Source organism: Solanum tuberosum, unplaced genomic scaffold (assembly GCF_000226075.1).
Source record: "Solanum tuberosum cultivar DM 1-3 516 R44 unplaced genomic scaffold, SolTub_3.0 scf00647, whole genome shotgun sequence".
Taxonomy (NCBI): Eukaryota; Viridiplantae; Streptophyta; class Magnoliopsida; order Solanales; family Solanaceae; genus Solanum; species Solanum tuberosum.
The window spans coordinates 52,921-66,855 of NW_006239575.1; the positions used below are offsets into that span (position 1 = coordinate 52,921).

General features: G+C 31.7%; 2 protein-coding genes across 2 annotated transcripts; one reads left to right on the forward strand and one right to left on the reverse strand.

Annotated features, from left to right (window-relative positions):
• Positions 1-5,514: 5,514 nt before the first annotated feature.
• On the forward strand, positions 5,515-6,254 carry LOC107058808 (uncharacterized). The gene is made up of 2 exons (XM_015304976.1): positions 5,515-5,600; positions 5,687-6,254. Exons 1-2 carry the CDS (start codon positions 5,515-5,517, stop codon positions 6,252-6,254), a joined length of 654 nt encoding a protein of 217 aa, XP_015160462.1.
• Positions 6,255-12,697: 6,443 nt separating this feature from the next.
• On the reverse strand, positions 12,698-13,288 carry LOC107058809 (uncharacterized). Its single transcript, XM_015304977.1, has one exon. It carries the CDS (start codon positions 13,286-13,288, stop codon positions 12,698-12,700), a length of 591 nt encoding a protein of 196 aa, XP_015160463.1.
• Between the last annotated feature and the right edge of the window lie 647 nt (positions 13,289-13,935).

Below are 13,935 nucleotides of genomic sequence, written 5' to 3' on the forward strand. Positions count from 1 at the left end.
GGGGGGGAGTGAGTAGAATAAAAAAATACTTTAGAAACTTAAGACATAGAAATTCATTTTTTAATTCTTCAAACAATGTGGATGAAATATGGTAAACTCATATTCAATCCGTCCATTAATTACCCAAACTATATTTACCCATATAGAATATGAGCGGATTGGATAATTACCCATTTTTTTCAAATCATTTTAAACCCATCCAAATCCAACCATTTGCCACCCCTAAGTTAGGAAAAAAAATATTTTCTTGAAAATAAGTAAATTTATTATTTTATTCAGAGATGTAATATGTAAAAGCTAGTAAACATTGGAGTTCGCACTCCCTAACAAAGACTACTTCGTACTCAAGGGGACTCGAACATGAGACCTCTAATTAAATTAAATACTTACCACTACATCACAATCCTGATTAGTAGAAAGATATCCTATACAACTATATATATATATAGTCTCTATCTAAACTCTAAATAATTGATATGCATTACACTAATCTGCATGTTCCAGCAAGAGGTTATTTAATTTCAGTTAGGATTATTAGTTTGACATTGATGATTGAACCACGTTGTGTAAACAACGTGACAACAACTTCTTATTTTTGGACAACAACATTATTTCATCTCTTTCTTCTAGAAACATGCGTTCCAGGAAAAAGGGATTTTTTTTTTCTTTTTGTTTTTGACTTTGTTATCAATCTCTTGCAATATATATTTGACCCTTCTAAAACTACTTTAAAAATCTACTAAAAGAGACTTAAAAAAAAAGTAACATCACCAAAAATCTGACCTCTAACAATATTGTGGCAAACGTAAAAACGCTTTGAAAAAGAGAGCTCAGCAAAAAATGACCTCACGAGGTTTGTATGTATTAAACATACCGACCTCATGAGATCGGTATGTTATATACTTTTTTTTATCTTAATTTATATGGCAGTTTTCGAATTTTAAAATTCAAATGAATTTTTTTTTGATAATAATTTTTTTATCTTATAAATATCCTAGATTATCAATTATTGTTACTTATAGTACTTTTTAATTAGATAATTTTTAAATACGTAAATTTTAATTTTAAAAAAAATTAATGATTTCATGCCTGATTTCACTGAACAAGTTAAATTGTTTGTCTCTCTAAATTCAAACTATGTCACATAAATTGAGACAAAAAGAATATTATATTTTTCCCTTAAAAGGTCAGTATATTATTTATTTATTTATATATATAATTACTTAAATTGACCTAGGGCGACTTGTTTATTTTTCAAAATAATTATTTTAATTATATTGACCTTATAAGGTTAGTTTGTAATATAAATTAATTTTCTTTATATCTTAAATAGCAATATAACATTTTTTTATTCCCAGAAAAGCAACCTCCTCATGTGGAGTCCGGAACCTAAATAAGCCATAAAAAGATAAAAGTGACCAACATAAATCACTATTCTAGTAAGTAACTAAAATAGACTTAGTGGAAAAAAAAATTCCGTTTTATGCAATATTCCAGACGTTTTTCGTTAATCTCATAACGTGTATATTTTAATATATAACAGAACTGTTTTTACACCTTGTAAAACAGAACTATTTCTTACACTTTGTAAAGTGTAAGTTTTTCGTACACTTTGTAAAGTGAATGTTTTTCTTAAACCTTATAAAGTGGAAGAAAAAATTATGTTTTACAAAGAGGAATATTTTTCACGTTTTGCATTAAATTGTATCTCTATACGAAGTTTTTACAGTGTTTGTCATACAATTATATTGATTTGACATATCAAAAAAATGAATTTTTTTTTTACATTATGTATTTTTATTTTTTTATTCTGAGAACTCCTCCAAGCTCTATTTAAGACGTTCAAACATAGCACCTTCAACATCTTTAGTCTTCTATTTTTCTTTATTTCAATCACAAAAAAATGTCTTCTAAACCAAAAGCTAGAGTTTCGATTTATTGGGATGGCGAAATTATACATGACGAAAATATCGTTTATTATAATTGTCCTCCCAAACACAATGCTAAATATTCAATTAATGTCCAATATCATAAATTTCTTTCATCAATTTTATAAAAGAATGGGTATAAATAGTCACTACAACAAATATGATATATAGCTACGAAATTATTAGCTACGACATCAAATTCGTCACTAATTGTTCATTTTTTTGTGACAAAATTTATTTTTCGTGCTTAAATATATGAGACACATACTTTTAGTGACGAAACATAAAAATCCGTAGCAAAGTTTTGTCCACTAAAGTTTCCCACCAAAAGATCAGTTGGCGCCATTTGTTAAGTAGTGCTAGTCACAAATCTAAAGTTATCGGTGACACATTATTTCGTCACTAATAATGTATCTAATTCATGACAAATTATTTTTTGTCTTAAAATTTATTAATTTTTGGACACAAAAAATTTTTCATCTAAAAAAATATGTTGTTACAATATCAACAAATTAGAGTTCGTAGTTAATGATTACAAGTTTTAGCTATAAAAAAAATTAAATTTAACTATGACATTTATTTTTGTCACTAATAATATAAATAATTGGTGACAAAGATTTTATTGTCTCTAATCAATCTATGATTTAATGACAACAAAAAATTGTCACAAAATATGTATGGTGTTAAATAGCGACGACTTAAAATTTGTAGTGAATAATTCAACTATTTGCTACGAAAAAAATTCATAGCTAAATACAATTTTTTTCTACAATAGTTCATAATTACAAGTGACAGCTTACAAAAAGAATAATACAGGTGCTTCATAAGAAATAGAAAGAGCCCATTCCTTAATTGGCGATTGAAAATATTAAAACCAATGAATTCGGTCAATTTTGTAAAAAAAAAAAAAGTTCAATTCATCAATTTTCTTAAATTACGCAATTATAAAATGCATCATTTGAAAAATACAATCCAGGTTATAAGTACCGTGAGTGGGGGTACGGTTCTACCACTAGATCACTAATATTTGTTGGTTTAACACTTTTGTTTTTTATTTGATACACTTTCATCAATAAAGATGATAAAAAAAAATATTTTTTCAAGTCTTGGTGCTAATTTTTATGTGTGTCTATTGATTTCTGATTGGTAAACTACATAGACTAAGTCGATCTATTTGCTTCTGTCTAAAAATATGTACATATTTAATAGTAATTCCACCTATGTACGTAGAGCAACTATACAGAGATAATATCGACTTACAAACTTAGACTTTGCAAATGTGAGAAATATTTCTATTAACTTTTTCCATCAGTGTGAAAATCTAAATAAACTAAAAAATGAAAGTACAATTGAAAGAAATGAACCAACTAGGATTTCAAATATATTATGCTGAAGTACTAGTTATGGGTATCGATGTTTTTCTCAAAACAAATGATTTACTGATCGAATTGAACCGATTATTCAATTTTTTAAATAAAATCGAAAGTTTAATTTTATATAAATTTATAATTGTACTAAATAATTTTTAAAATTTATAAAAATAAATTAAAAAAATGACAGAATAGTATTGAATATATTTAAAGATATTTTAAAAAATATACAGTTTAATTAAAATATAATCTACATTTGAATGAATTGTTGGTGGTATATTTCATGCATTTATGTATGTGTATAAATAATCATATAATATATATATTATATCTACAGAAGTTAAATTTGAAAGAAGTGAATGAAGTTAAAAATAAAATAAAAATGAGAGACAAGAGAGAGTTGATCGGATAGTAAGCACTCCTCACTTCCAACCTTAAGGTTGGGAGTTCGAGTCCCCAGAAAAGCATAATGTGGGAGCTCTTGGGAAGGGGTTAAAAAAATTGAGAAGGGAGATAATAGGAAAATCAACCTTTTTTATAATAATAAATTTGTCCCTAAATTAATACATTTAAGAACTATTTTAATTTTTTGTAAATAAAATATAGTCATTGATGACGAAATTAGATTTTCATCAGCTATGAAATACATATAACTTTAGAGACAATTGATGTCGTCACTAATTGAAGTAAAATAATTAGCGAAGATATAATTTTGTCGGTAGTAATAACCTTTTTAGGGGCAAAGCAAACTATTAACTACAAAAAATATACTTTTTATGACAAATAAATTTGTCACAAATGTTTAAGCATTTGGGAACGATTTTTCTTTTTGTAGTTAATATAATACTTTTAGCGACAAAGCACTAAATAGTCTTTGTATACTTTTAGCGACACACATATAGTGACGACTGATTGACGGATTATTTTTCGTCTCCAAGTTTTTTATTGAAGAAATATGATTTATAAATGACGAAATAATTTGTCTCAGATAATCGAATTTGTTGTAGTGAGTACTGATTATAATTTGATTATAGTCGGAAAATACCCTACTACATTTTTATCACAAGGACAAGTAAATTTTGGAGAGTGGATTATCTATAATGATGAATCGTTGACCGACTTTTTTGAGGATTCCAAATGACTACATAGATCAAATCAAGTTAACAATACTTGAAATCTATGTTAGGAAGGAGCCTAAGACTAGTCAACAACGTTCTACCTTTAATCGGTCGATGTCCATCCCCGATTAGAAAATCGTAATAGCGTTGATGGATTTTCGATAACTCAATCTACTGATTTTCCTAACATGACTCATCATCAAAATATTCTTACTAGTCGATATGATTTTTATTTGAACGAAACTATCAATGAAAGTGACCGGTAATGCTCAATAATAATATTTCGATTATTATTTGTTGATTTTGTCAATTATTTATTAATTTATATGATTTATTATTATTATTATTATTATTATATATTTTGTAGCGGTTTAGTCCTCACATTTTGAAATGATGGAAAATGTTGAACATCCTCAAACTTTCATGTCTCGCCTACTTTTGATGCAGATGATTATCGGTATGTCCAACACTTGATTTTTTATTTAAGTAAGTTAATTGCATGAGGCAAATATTTATTCTTTTTTACACATATAGGGAAAATATCACACAAGATGAGCCCATTGATCCTGTGAATATCGATGATCGTGACCTTTCAAATTACGGCTCACCTTCAGCTAGTGATAGTGAAGATTTGCCTAATGCCGAGGAATCAGGAGATAATGTTCCATTTGAGGCATCATCTAGTGATGATATTTTTTTATGCCCAATCGGTCACCAAGACCAATGTCCATGAGTCCGTTTCGTAATCATGAAATTTCTTATCTTGATCATCTCCCAGATGGTCCAGATATCTTTGGCGATACACATGATGAATATACATCACAACGTACGTGGTGTGAACCATAAGATTTTATGAATGGTGCTATTTATATTTAAAAAATGCATGTTATTCAATTCAAAGAAGCAGTTGCAAAGAGCAGTTAAGCTTCTACATTTAAAGATAGCAAGGGAGTACTCTGTTATTAAATCGACAAAGAAATCATGGCGACTTGTTTGTAGGCGTATAGAACAAGGATGTCGATTTAGGCTGACTTCTTTTAATGATAAACATACTAACATGTGGAAAGTTGGAAGATACTTAAAAAACAAACATGTGATATGGGTACGTGCCGCAATGGACATTTCAACTTGGATGTTGAGATGATTGCTTCTGTCCTCTGTACTGATATAGAAAAAATGCCAAGGTACTATTTTATCCTTAGATGATTTTTCTTTAAAAAGTAAATATTCATTTTTTTATTTGCTAATTAATATTATTTTTACTTTTTAGGTTTCCCATCAAAGACTCTCAAACAGCCGTTCTTAAAGCATATGTCATTTCGATAAGCAGAAGAAAAGCCTATCTTGATCGCAAGTGTGCTTTTGAAAAAGTCTATGGTACTTGGGAGGGTTCTTTTTCCGAGTTTCCGCGGTTCATGAAAGCTTTGAAACACTTCAATCCTGGAACAATAGTTGAATGGAAAACAAAGCAGTGTGTCGATGTCATTGAAGATGTATTCAACTATGTGTTATGGACTTTTAAACCATGCATTGATGGGTTTGTATTTTGTCGTCCTGTTATATCGATCGACGAAACACATGTCTATGGAAAATATGATATCAAGTTGTTGATTGCGATTGCAACGGATGGTAACGGCTCAATATTACCTTTGGCATTTGCAATAGTTGCGAATGAGAGCATGGAGACATGGACTTTATTTTTTGATCATTTGCACTTGCACGTTGTCAAGGGTCGTAGAGGTGTAAAATTGATATCAGATAGACATCACGGAATACTCTCATCCGTGTATAATTCTCCAAATTGGCAGGCCCCATTTGGATTTCATCATTTTTTTTAAGACATTTGAAGGCCAATTTTTTTTTTAAAAATAAAAAATGTCACTTTGAACAACCTTTTATGGGCACCTGCAAATCACTATCATGAGAAAACGTTTTTGGAAAAAGTGGAGATGATCAAGGAGATTAACGTTGAAGCGTATATGTGGTTAATGAAGAATGATGTTGGCAAATGGACATTGCACAAGGATGGGGCATGCTGACAACAAACAGTTCTGAGTCATTCAATGGTCTGCTTAAGAGAGCCAGGGGCCTACCAGTTACTACAATGGTGAGACTCACTTACAATCAGATTGTGAACCAATTTGTTACAAGATCAAAATTTGTCAATCAACTAGTACATCAAAAGCAATAATGGATGCCTAAAACATTCATGATTTGTTAGCATAACCGAAAAAAGTCACATCGTCACACACTCATCAACTATCACCAGCAAAGGGAAAACATATTTGAGGTGCAGACACATATGCATCATAGTCGTGGTGGTAATAAGCACATTGTAAATGCATCGCAAGGAATATGTCAATGTGGTAAATGACAATCATACCACATTTCGTGTTCTCATGCAATAAAGGGATTTGACCAAATTGGGTATCAAGCATGGGAGCATATGGCACCAGAATTCAGCGTGCGTAACTACAAAAAAGCCTACTCCGGACAATTCAATCCACTCAGCGATGAAAAGTATTGGCTCGATAGTCCCTTTATTATGATAGCAAATAAAAAATATTTACGAAAAGTGGACATAAATAAAACCACCTGTATACATAGTGAAATTTTCTCAACTCGCTCTACTGGAGTAGCATCTCCTATCGGATCTACTTGTAATTGATCTCGCAAGTACCCGGTAATGCTATGTATCCTCACCCGACTCACACCATTATCAGTAGGTTCTATGGCGCATCTTGTGAGTGTCTCTAATAAAGTACGCCATGGACGAATCCTCCGTGCAACATCCTGTATGTACATAACATCACCATCGATGCACAAACCAAACAAGACCTGCACATTCTGCAATGTAATCGTGATCTCACCAAAAAGGTAAGTGGAAGCAATGAGTCTCTGGCCTCCAACGCTCAACCATAGCTGCAACAAGGGCACAATCATACTGCCCACACAAACTACATCATACAGTTCGGACCTACGTAAGATCTCATCAACACGTCCATGAGGTCGGTGCGAATGAAATAAATTTCATGCATCATTCATGCGCACCGTCCTCATAAGGCTCCTAAATGATATCTCACATTTCCATAACAATTTTGATTTATGCTTATGCTGAGAGAGAAGAAGTGTACAATCAATCGGTCCAGGATTCACACCACTCTCCATTATATACTGTAAGAAATTTTTTATTAATTCGTTTAATATAATTATATCTTGACAAATTAAACCATGAACTATCTTCAAACAAATAATTGAACGAGAATTAAAGAATCTATAACTTCAGCAAGTCAATTCAATGTGTTATTTGTCGAGTCAACCACAAGAAAATAATAAAAAAAATAACCAAAAGAAACATATACCTTAAGAGAAAGAGAAACAGATCAATCATGAGCTTTTGAGAGCCACATACCATAAAACACCTAAGGCTTTATCATTTATGTTACCAAAACAAATTCTAGATATCACATTTACTGTTTTGCAGAAAATGTCATATAGTATGAACTTGAGAACAAAAATGTCAACTTTAGGGACCTACTACTCGTGTGAAATTGTCAAGCCAAAAATAAGAGGATGGATCCACCACAATTTAACCGTAAGGACTCTCAATTATTAAATATAAAAAAAAAACATGAGATGGAAAGGTGTAATTCAGCAGTGGCGAAACACGATTTTTGCAATACCAATTCAACAGTGTAATTCCTTTTGTTTTTTTTTTAAATTAAAAACTCTTTTTTTCTAACTCAATATATAGTAATTGAATGCACATTGTATAAGACTTGCTAAAATTTTGAACAAATTACAACACCATTTCAAAGTAATGAATACGAGATGGAATTTTTTTTAATCTAATTTATATAATTTGTAAGGTCGGATTGTTGTGTTGTTGGGTTGTGCTACTCCAATCTTTCAAGATTTTGATTTTTTAGTGTGGGGTCACTTCAGTTGTCGGATTGAGACCATCAAATTAACATCTTCAAAGTGAAAAATTGTTTGGCAGATGAAAGTGAACCATGAAAGTGAAAGGGGAGAAGAAGAAACTGAAAAGGTAAAGTAACTTTTCTTAAAGTGTAAGATTTTCTTTCACTTTATAAAATGTAAGAAAAACTTCCACTTTACAAAGTGTAAGAAATAGTTTCGTTTTACAAGGTGTAAAAAATAGTTCCGTTATATATTAAAATATACACGTTATGAGACTAACGAAAAATGTTTGGAATATTGCATAAAACGAAATTTTTTTTTCCACTAAGCCTATTTTAGTTACTTATTAGAATAATGGCTTATTTTGGTCAGTTTTACCTTTTTGTGGCTTATTTAGATTCCGAACTCTCCTCATGTGGTCATCAATGTTTTACCAAAAAATAAAATAAAAATTGGCACTAAAATATTGTTTTTCCATCTGCCCAATGTCAATTTAATTTAATTCAATAAATAGACAATATAATCCGTTAAATCAACCTCAAAAAGCTATCAATAATCAATCAAACTACAACTAACACATGTACTAAATCCTCCATTTCATACTACATCAAATTCAATTTCAAACTACTTTAAAGTTGAATGAAAAAGATGTACAAGTCATGATAAGTTATAAAATTTTATCTCAGACTACTTCAATATTTACATAGATTCACAAAAAACATAACAATTCACACAAATCACAATAAAGTAAATAATTTATTATAAAATTAAGCTCAAAACAATATAAGTATAAAGAAAAGAAGGCACGAAATTTAGATGAAGGAGAAAGCTTTTCTTCTATTCAAGTTTGTGTTGCAAATGGAAACTGACATCTCTATTTATAGTGTTGAGATATTACTCCAAAGGTCACTTTGTTAAATGTCCAAACTTGATGGTACATAGTTATCCACAAATGTTCATATCACCTTGAAAACATACGTACATGAATACAAGAAATTCATGAATAAATCAACTGCACAATCCACTATTCAATGGAATTATAACACTCCCCCTTAGATGTCCATAGATAATGTGTTTCGTTAAAACCTTACTAGGAAAAACCCAGTGGGAAAAAGCATAGTGAAGGAAAAAGAGTACACACATCTCATAATACGCTTTTAGTGTTGCCTCATTAAAAACCTTACCAGAAAAACCCAACTTGGGACAAAATCATAGTTAAGGAAAATAGTACAACGCGTATTTCACTCTTCCTGATGAAATCTTCACTTGATCTCTCGAAGACGACGCATTCCAATCTTGTATCTCAACTTCTCAAACGTTGATGTTGGAAATGCCTTAGTGAATAAGCAAGATTAACACTTGAATGGATCTGTTGAACTTCTATCTCCCCATTTTGTTGAAGATCACGTGTGAAAAAAACTTTGGTGGAATGTGCTTTGTCCGGTCTTCTTTGATGTATCCTCCTTTTAATTGAGCTATACATGTAGCATTATCTTCATACACTATGGTTGTTATATTCTTTTTCAAGGAAAAATCACACATTTCGCGAATATGGTGGGTCATTGATCTCAACCAAACACACTTTTGATTGGCTTCATGGATGTCTATTATATCTGCATGATTTGAAGAAGTGGATACCAACATTTGCTTCATTGATCGTCAAGGTATTGTTGTGCCTCCATGTGTAAATAAATAGCTTGTTTAAGATCGAGCTTTATGTGGATTAGATAAATATCCTGCATCAGTGTAACCAATCAGTTCTGACTTGGATTCATTTGAATAAAATAAACCCATGTTCATGGTCCCCCGAAGATACCTAAGTATGTGTTTAACACCATTTCAATGTCTTTTTATTGGGGAGGAACTGAATCTTGCCAGTAAACTCAATGCAAAACAAATATATGTCATCGAGTATTGTTAGCAAAGTACATTAGTGCCTAAATTGCATAAGATATGGAGTTTCATCACCAAAAAGCTCTCCATCCTTCTCTTGAGGTCGAAATGGATCTGTATTGATGTCAAGTGATCTTACCATAATTGGGGTACTAAATGGATATGATTTATCCATGGAAAATTGCTTTAAAATATTTTCTGTGTATGTTGATTGATGGACAAGTATTCCATTTGGCAAATTCTCAATCTGTAGGCCAAGACAAAATTTTATCTTATCGAGATCTTTCATTTCAAATTCCCTTTTCAGACGCTCAACGACATCTAAAAGCTCTTTAACGAGTGGCAATAATGTTCAAGTCATCAACATACACGACTATTATAACAAATTAATATTTCGACCGTTTTATGAAAACGCAAGGATAAATCAGATCATTTTTATATCATTTCTTTAGAAAATATTCACTAAGACGATTGTACCACATCCTCCCTAATAATTTCAATCCATATAAAGACTTTTGAAGCTTTAATAAATAATTTTTGAACCTCTGTATGCTTCAGGAACATTGAATGCTTCAGGAAGTTTCATAAAAATGTTGTGGTCCAATGAGCCATGCATATAGATAAGTTGTGACAACATCCATTAGGCGTATTTCAAGCTTTTCATGAATTTTCAGATTTATTAGATACCCGAAGGTGATTGCATTCACCACGGGAAAATATGTCTCCATGTAATCATTGCTAGGTCTTTGAGAAAAATCTTGTCCCACAAGTCGAGCTTTATATCTCACAACTTCACATTTTTCATTTCTTTTTCCTCACAAAAACTCATTTGTACTCCACTGGCTTTATACTTTCAAGTGTTCAGATTATTGGTTCAAAAACTTCACGTTTTCCTAGTGAAGCCAATTCTACTTGAATTGCGTCGTTTCATTTTAGCCATTCATTTCTCTGTCTACATGCGTCGACAGATTTTGGCACAAAATCTTCATCTTGTTGCATTATTTCAACAACATTATAGGAAAAAATGTTATCAATCACAATATTATTTCGGTTCCACCTCTCTCTCGTCGAGACATAATTCATTGAAATTTATTTATTCTCATTATTTTAAGAAATTTGAACCTCCTTGGAGGTTTCATCATGTGTCATGACTTGGGTCTCTTCTTGAGAATTTTTTTTCACATCATGATCATCTTGATCATATATTACTTTTCTCTTACGAGGATTTTTATCCTTGAAATCAATTGGTCTACCACACTTCAAATGTGGTCTAGACTCAGTTTTTTTAACAATTTATCCCGTCGGGATATCAATTCGAATTGGAATATTAGCAGCTTGAATATGCAATCTAGTAATTTTAAGAAGATTAGTAAAAGCATCTGGCAATTCATTCGCAATATTCTGTAAATAAATTATATTTTGAACTTCTTGCTCACATTGAATTGTTCGAGGATCCAGATGAGATAGTGATACTAAATTCAATCTATCTCTTTTCCCAACTGCTTATGTTCTCCCCCTAATGTTGGGTATACTGATTCATCAAAATGTCAATCAACAAATCTTGCCTTAAATAAATCTCCTGTCATACGCTCCAAATATTTTATGATTGAAGGAGATTCATACCCAACATATACCCCCAACCTTCTTTGGGGGCCATTTTTGTGTGTTTGGTGGAGCAATCAGAACATATACTGCACATCCAAAAATTCTAAGATGGGAAATATTTGGCTCTTGACCTAAAGCCAATTGTAATGAGGGAGAATTCATGATAATTGGCTGGCCTTATGCACACAATTGTTGTTGCATGCAAAATAGCATGCCCCCCTCATAGACACATACATTTTTTTCACATTAGCAATGGTCTAGCTATTAATTGAAGATGTTTAATCAATGATTCTGCTAGATCGTTCTGAGTATGAACATGAGCAACTGGATGCTCAACTGTTATTCCAGTAGACATGCAATAATCATTAAATTTCTGAGATGTAAATTCACTAGTATTATCTAGATGAATTGTCTTTGTTGTGTAGTCTGTAAATTATGCTTTTAATCTTATTATTTGAACAATCAATCACGCAAAAGTCATGTTGTGAGTTGACAATGAGCACACATGTGACCATCTTGTAGTTGCATCTATCAAGATCATATAATATTTAAATGGTCCATAGACAGGGTGGATTGACCCACATATATCACCCTGTATACGTTCTAAAAACGCATGAGATTCAATTTCAACCTTGATCGTTGATTGGAAGAGGAGGCACCACATTTATTTCCTTTTTTTAAGGAATTTTGTAGAATCTGACAAAATGCTCAAGTGTCCAACATTTGCTCGTCCAATGGTCTTTCATGCCATAACGATGACAATTAATTTTTGAGGGGTTATTTTGAGAACTCATGTTGTTCTCCCTTTTATTATGATCACCACCTTGACGATTGTGGTATTGTCTCTTGTATTTTCCACGTCTCAGACATTATTATAGCCTCGATGATCATCTCTTTTTACTTCAAATTGATCACGTGCTTCTACCACATTTACTTTCGATAACGGAGCAGCTAAAATGGGACGAGCTTTATGATTTTTCATTAAAAGGGCATTATGTTGCTTAGGCGCCAGAAGGTATGCGATCAGTTCAAAGTATTTCTGAAAACCCTTTTCACGATATTGTTGCTGCAATATCACATTTGAGGCATGGAAAGTAGTAAGTGTATTTTCCAACATGTCCTCATCTTTTATAGTCTCCCCACATAATTTCATTTGGGAGGTTATTCTGAATATGACATAGTTAAATTCAATTACAGTCTTAAAATCTTGAAACCGTAAGTGAATCCACTCATAACGAGCTCTTGGCAATACCGTGGCCTTTGGATGGTTATACCTCCCATTTAAATCAGTCCACAATTCAAGTGAGTCTTTTACCGTCAGATATTCAATCTTCATGCTCCCATCAAGATGATGACGAAGGAAAATTATAGCCTTCGCCTTAGCTTTGCTTATTGCTTCATTTCCCTGAGTAATGGTGGCATCAAGCCCTTTAGCAGCTAAGAATCTTCGCATCGAGTACCCAAGATATGTATTTTTTTCCAGAGATATCTAGTGCCACAAACTCAAGTTTGGATAAATTCAACATGATAAGATTATAAGAAGAATAGGTGGATTAAATAAGAATATTTATCTAATACCTTTGCAAGTAGGAACTTCGCGGTGCTAACAAATTATAAAATTGAGCTCAAAGAAATATAAGTATAAAGAGAAGAAGACAAGAAATATAGATGAAAGAGAGAGCTTTTCTTTTATTCAAGTGTGTTAGTGAATGTCATTTCTATTTATAGTGTTGAGATATCACCCCAAAGGTCACCTTGATAAATGTCCAAACTTGTAGGTACATAGTTATCCATAAATGTTCACATCACCTTGAAAACATACTGTAAGCGTCTAAAGTTTCAATCCTGAAATACAGTAAACAGGAAAAGAAAAATAGAAAGCAAACAATAATATTTGTATTTGAATTAATGCGAAGGTTACAATCTTTATAAAATCTCTTAAAAAGATATGTATTCCCCTGATTCTTCTCTCCACAGATGTTCTTGATTTGGCGGAATACTTGCGGCTCAATATTTGGAGCGAAGACTTCTTTGTATGCGGAAGACTTGCAGATCACCAATGAAGAGCAACTATGTATTTCTGTGTGTATGTATGTGTCT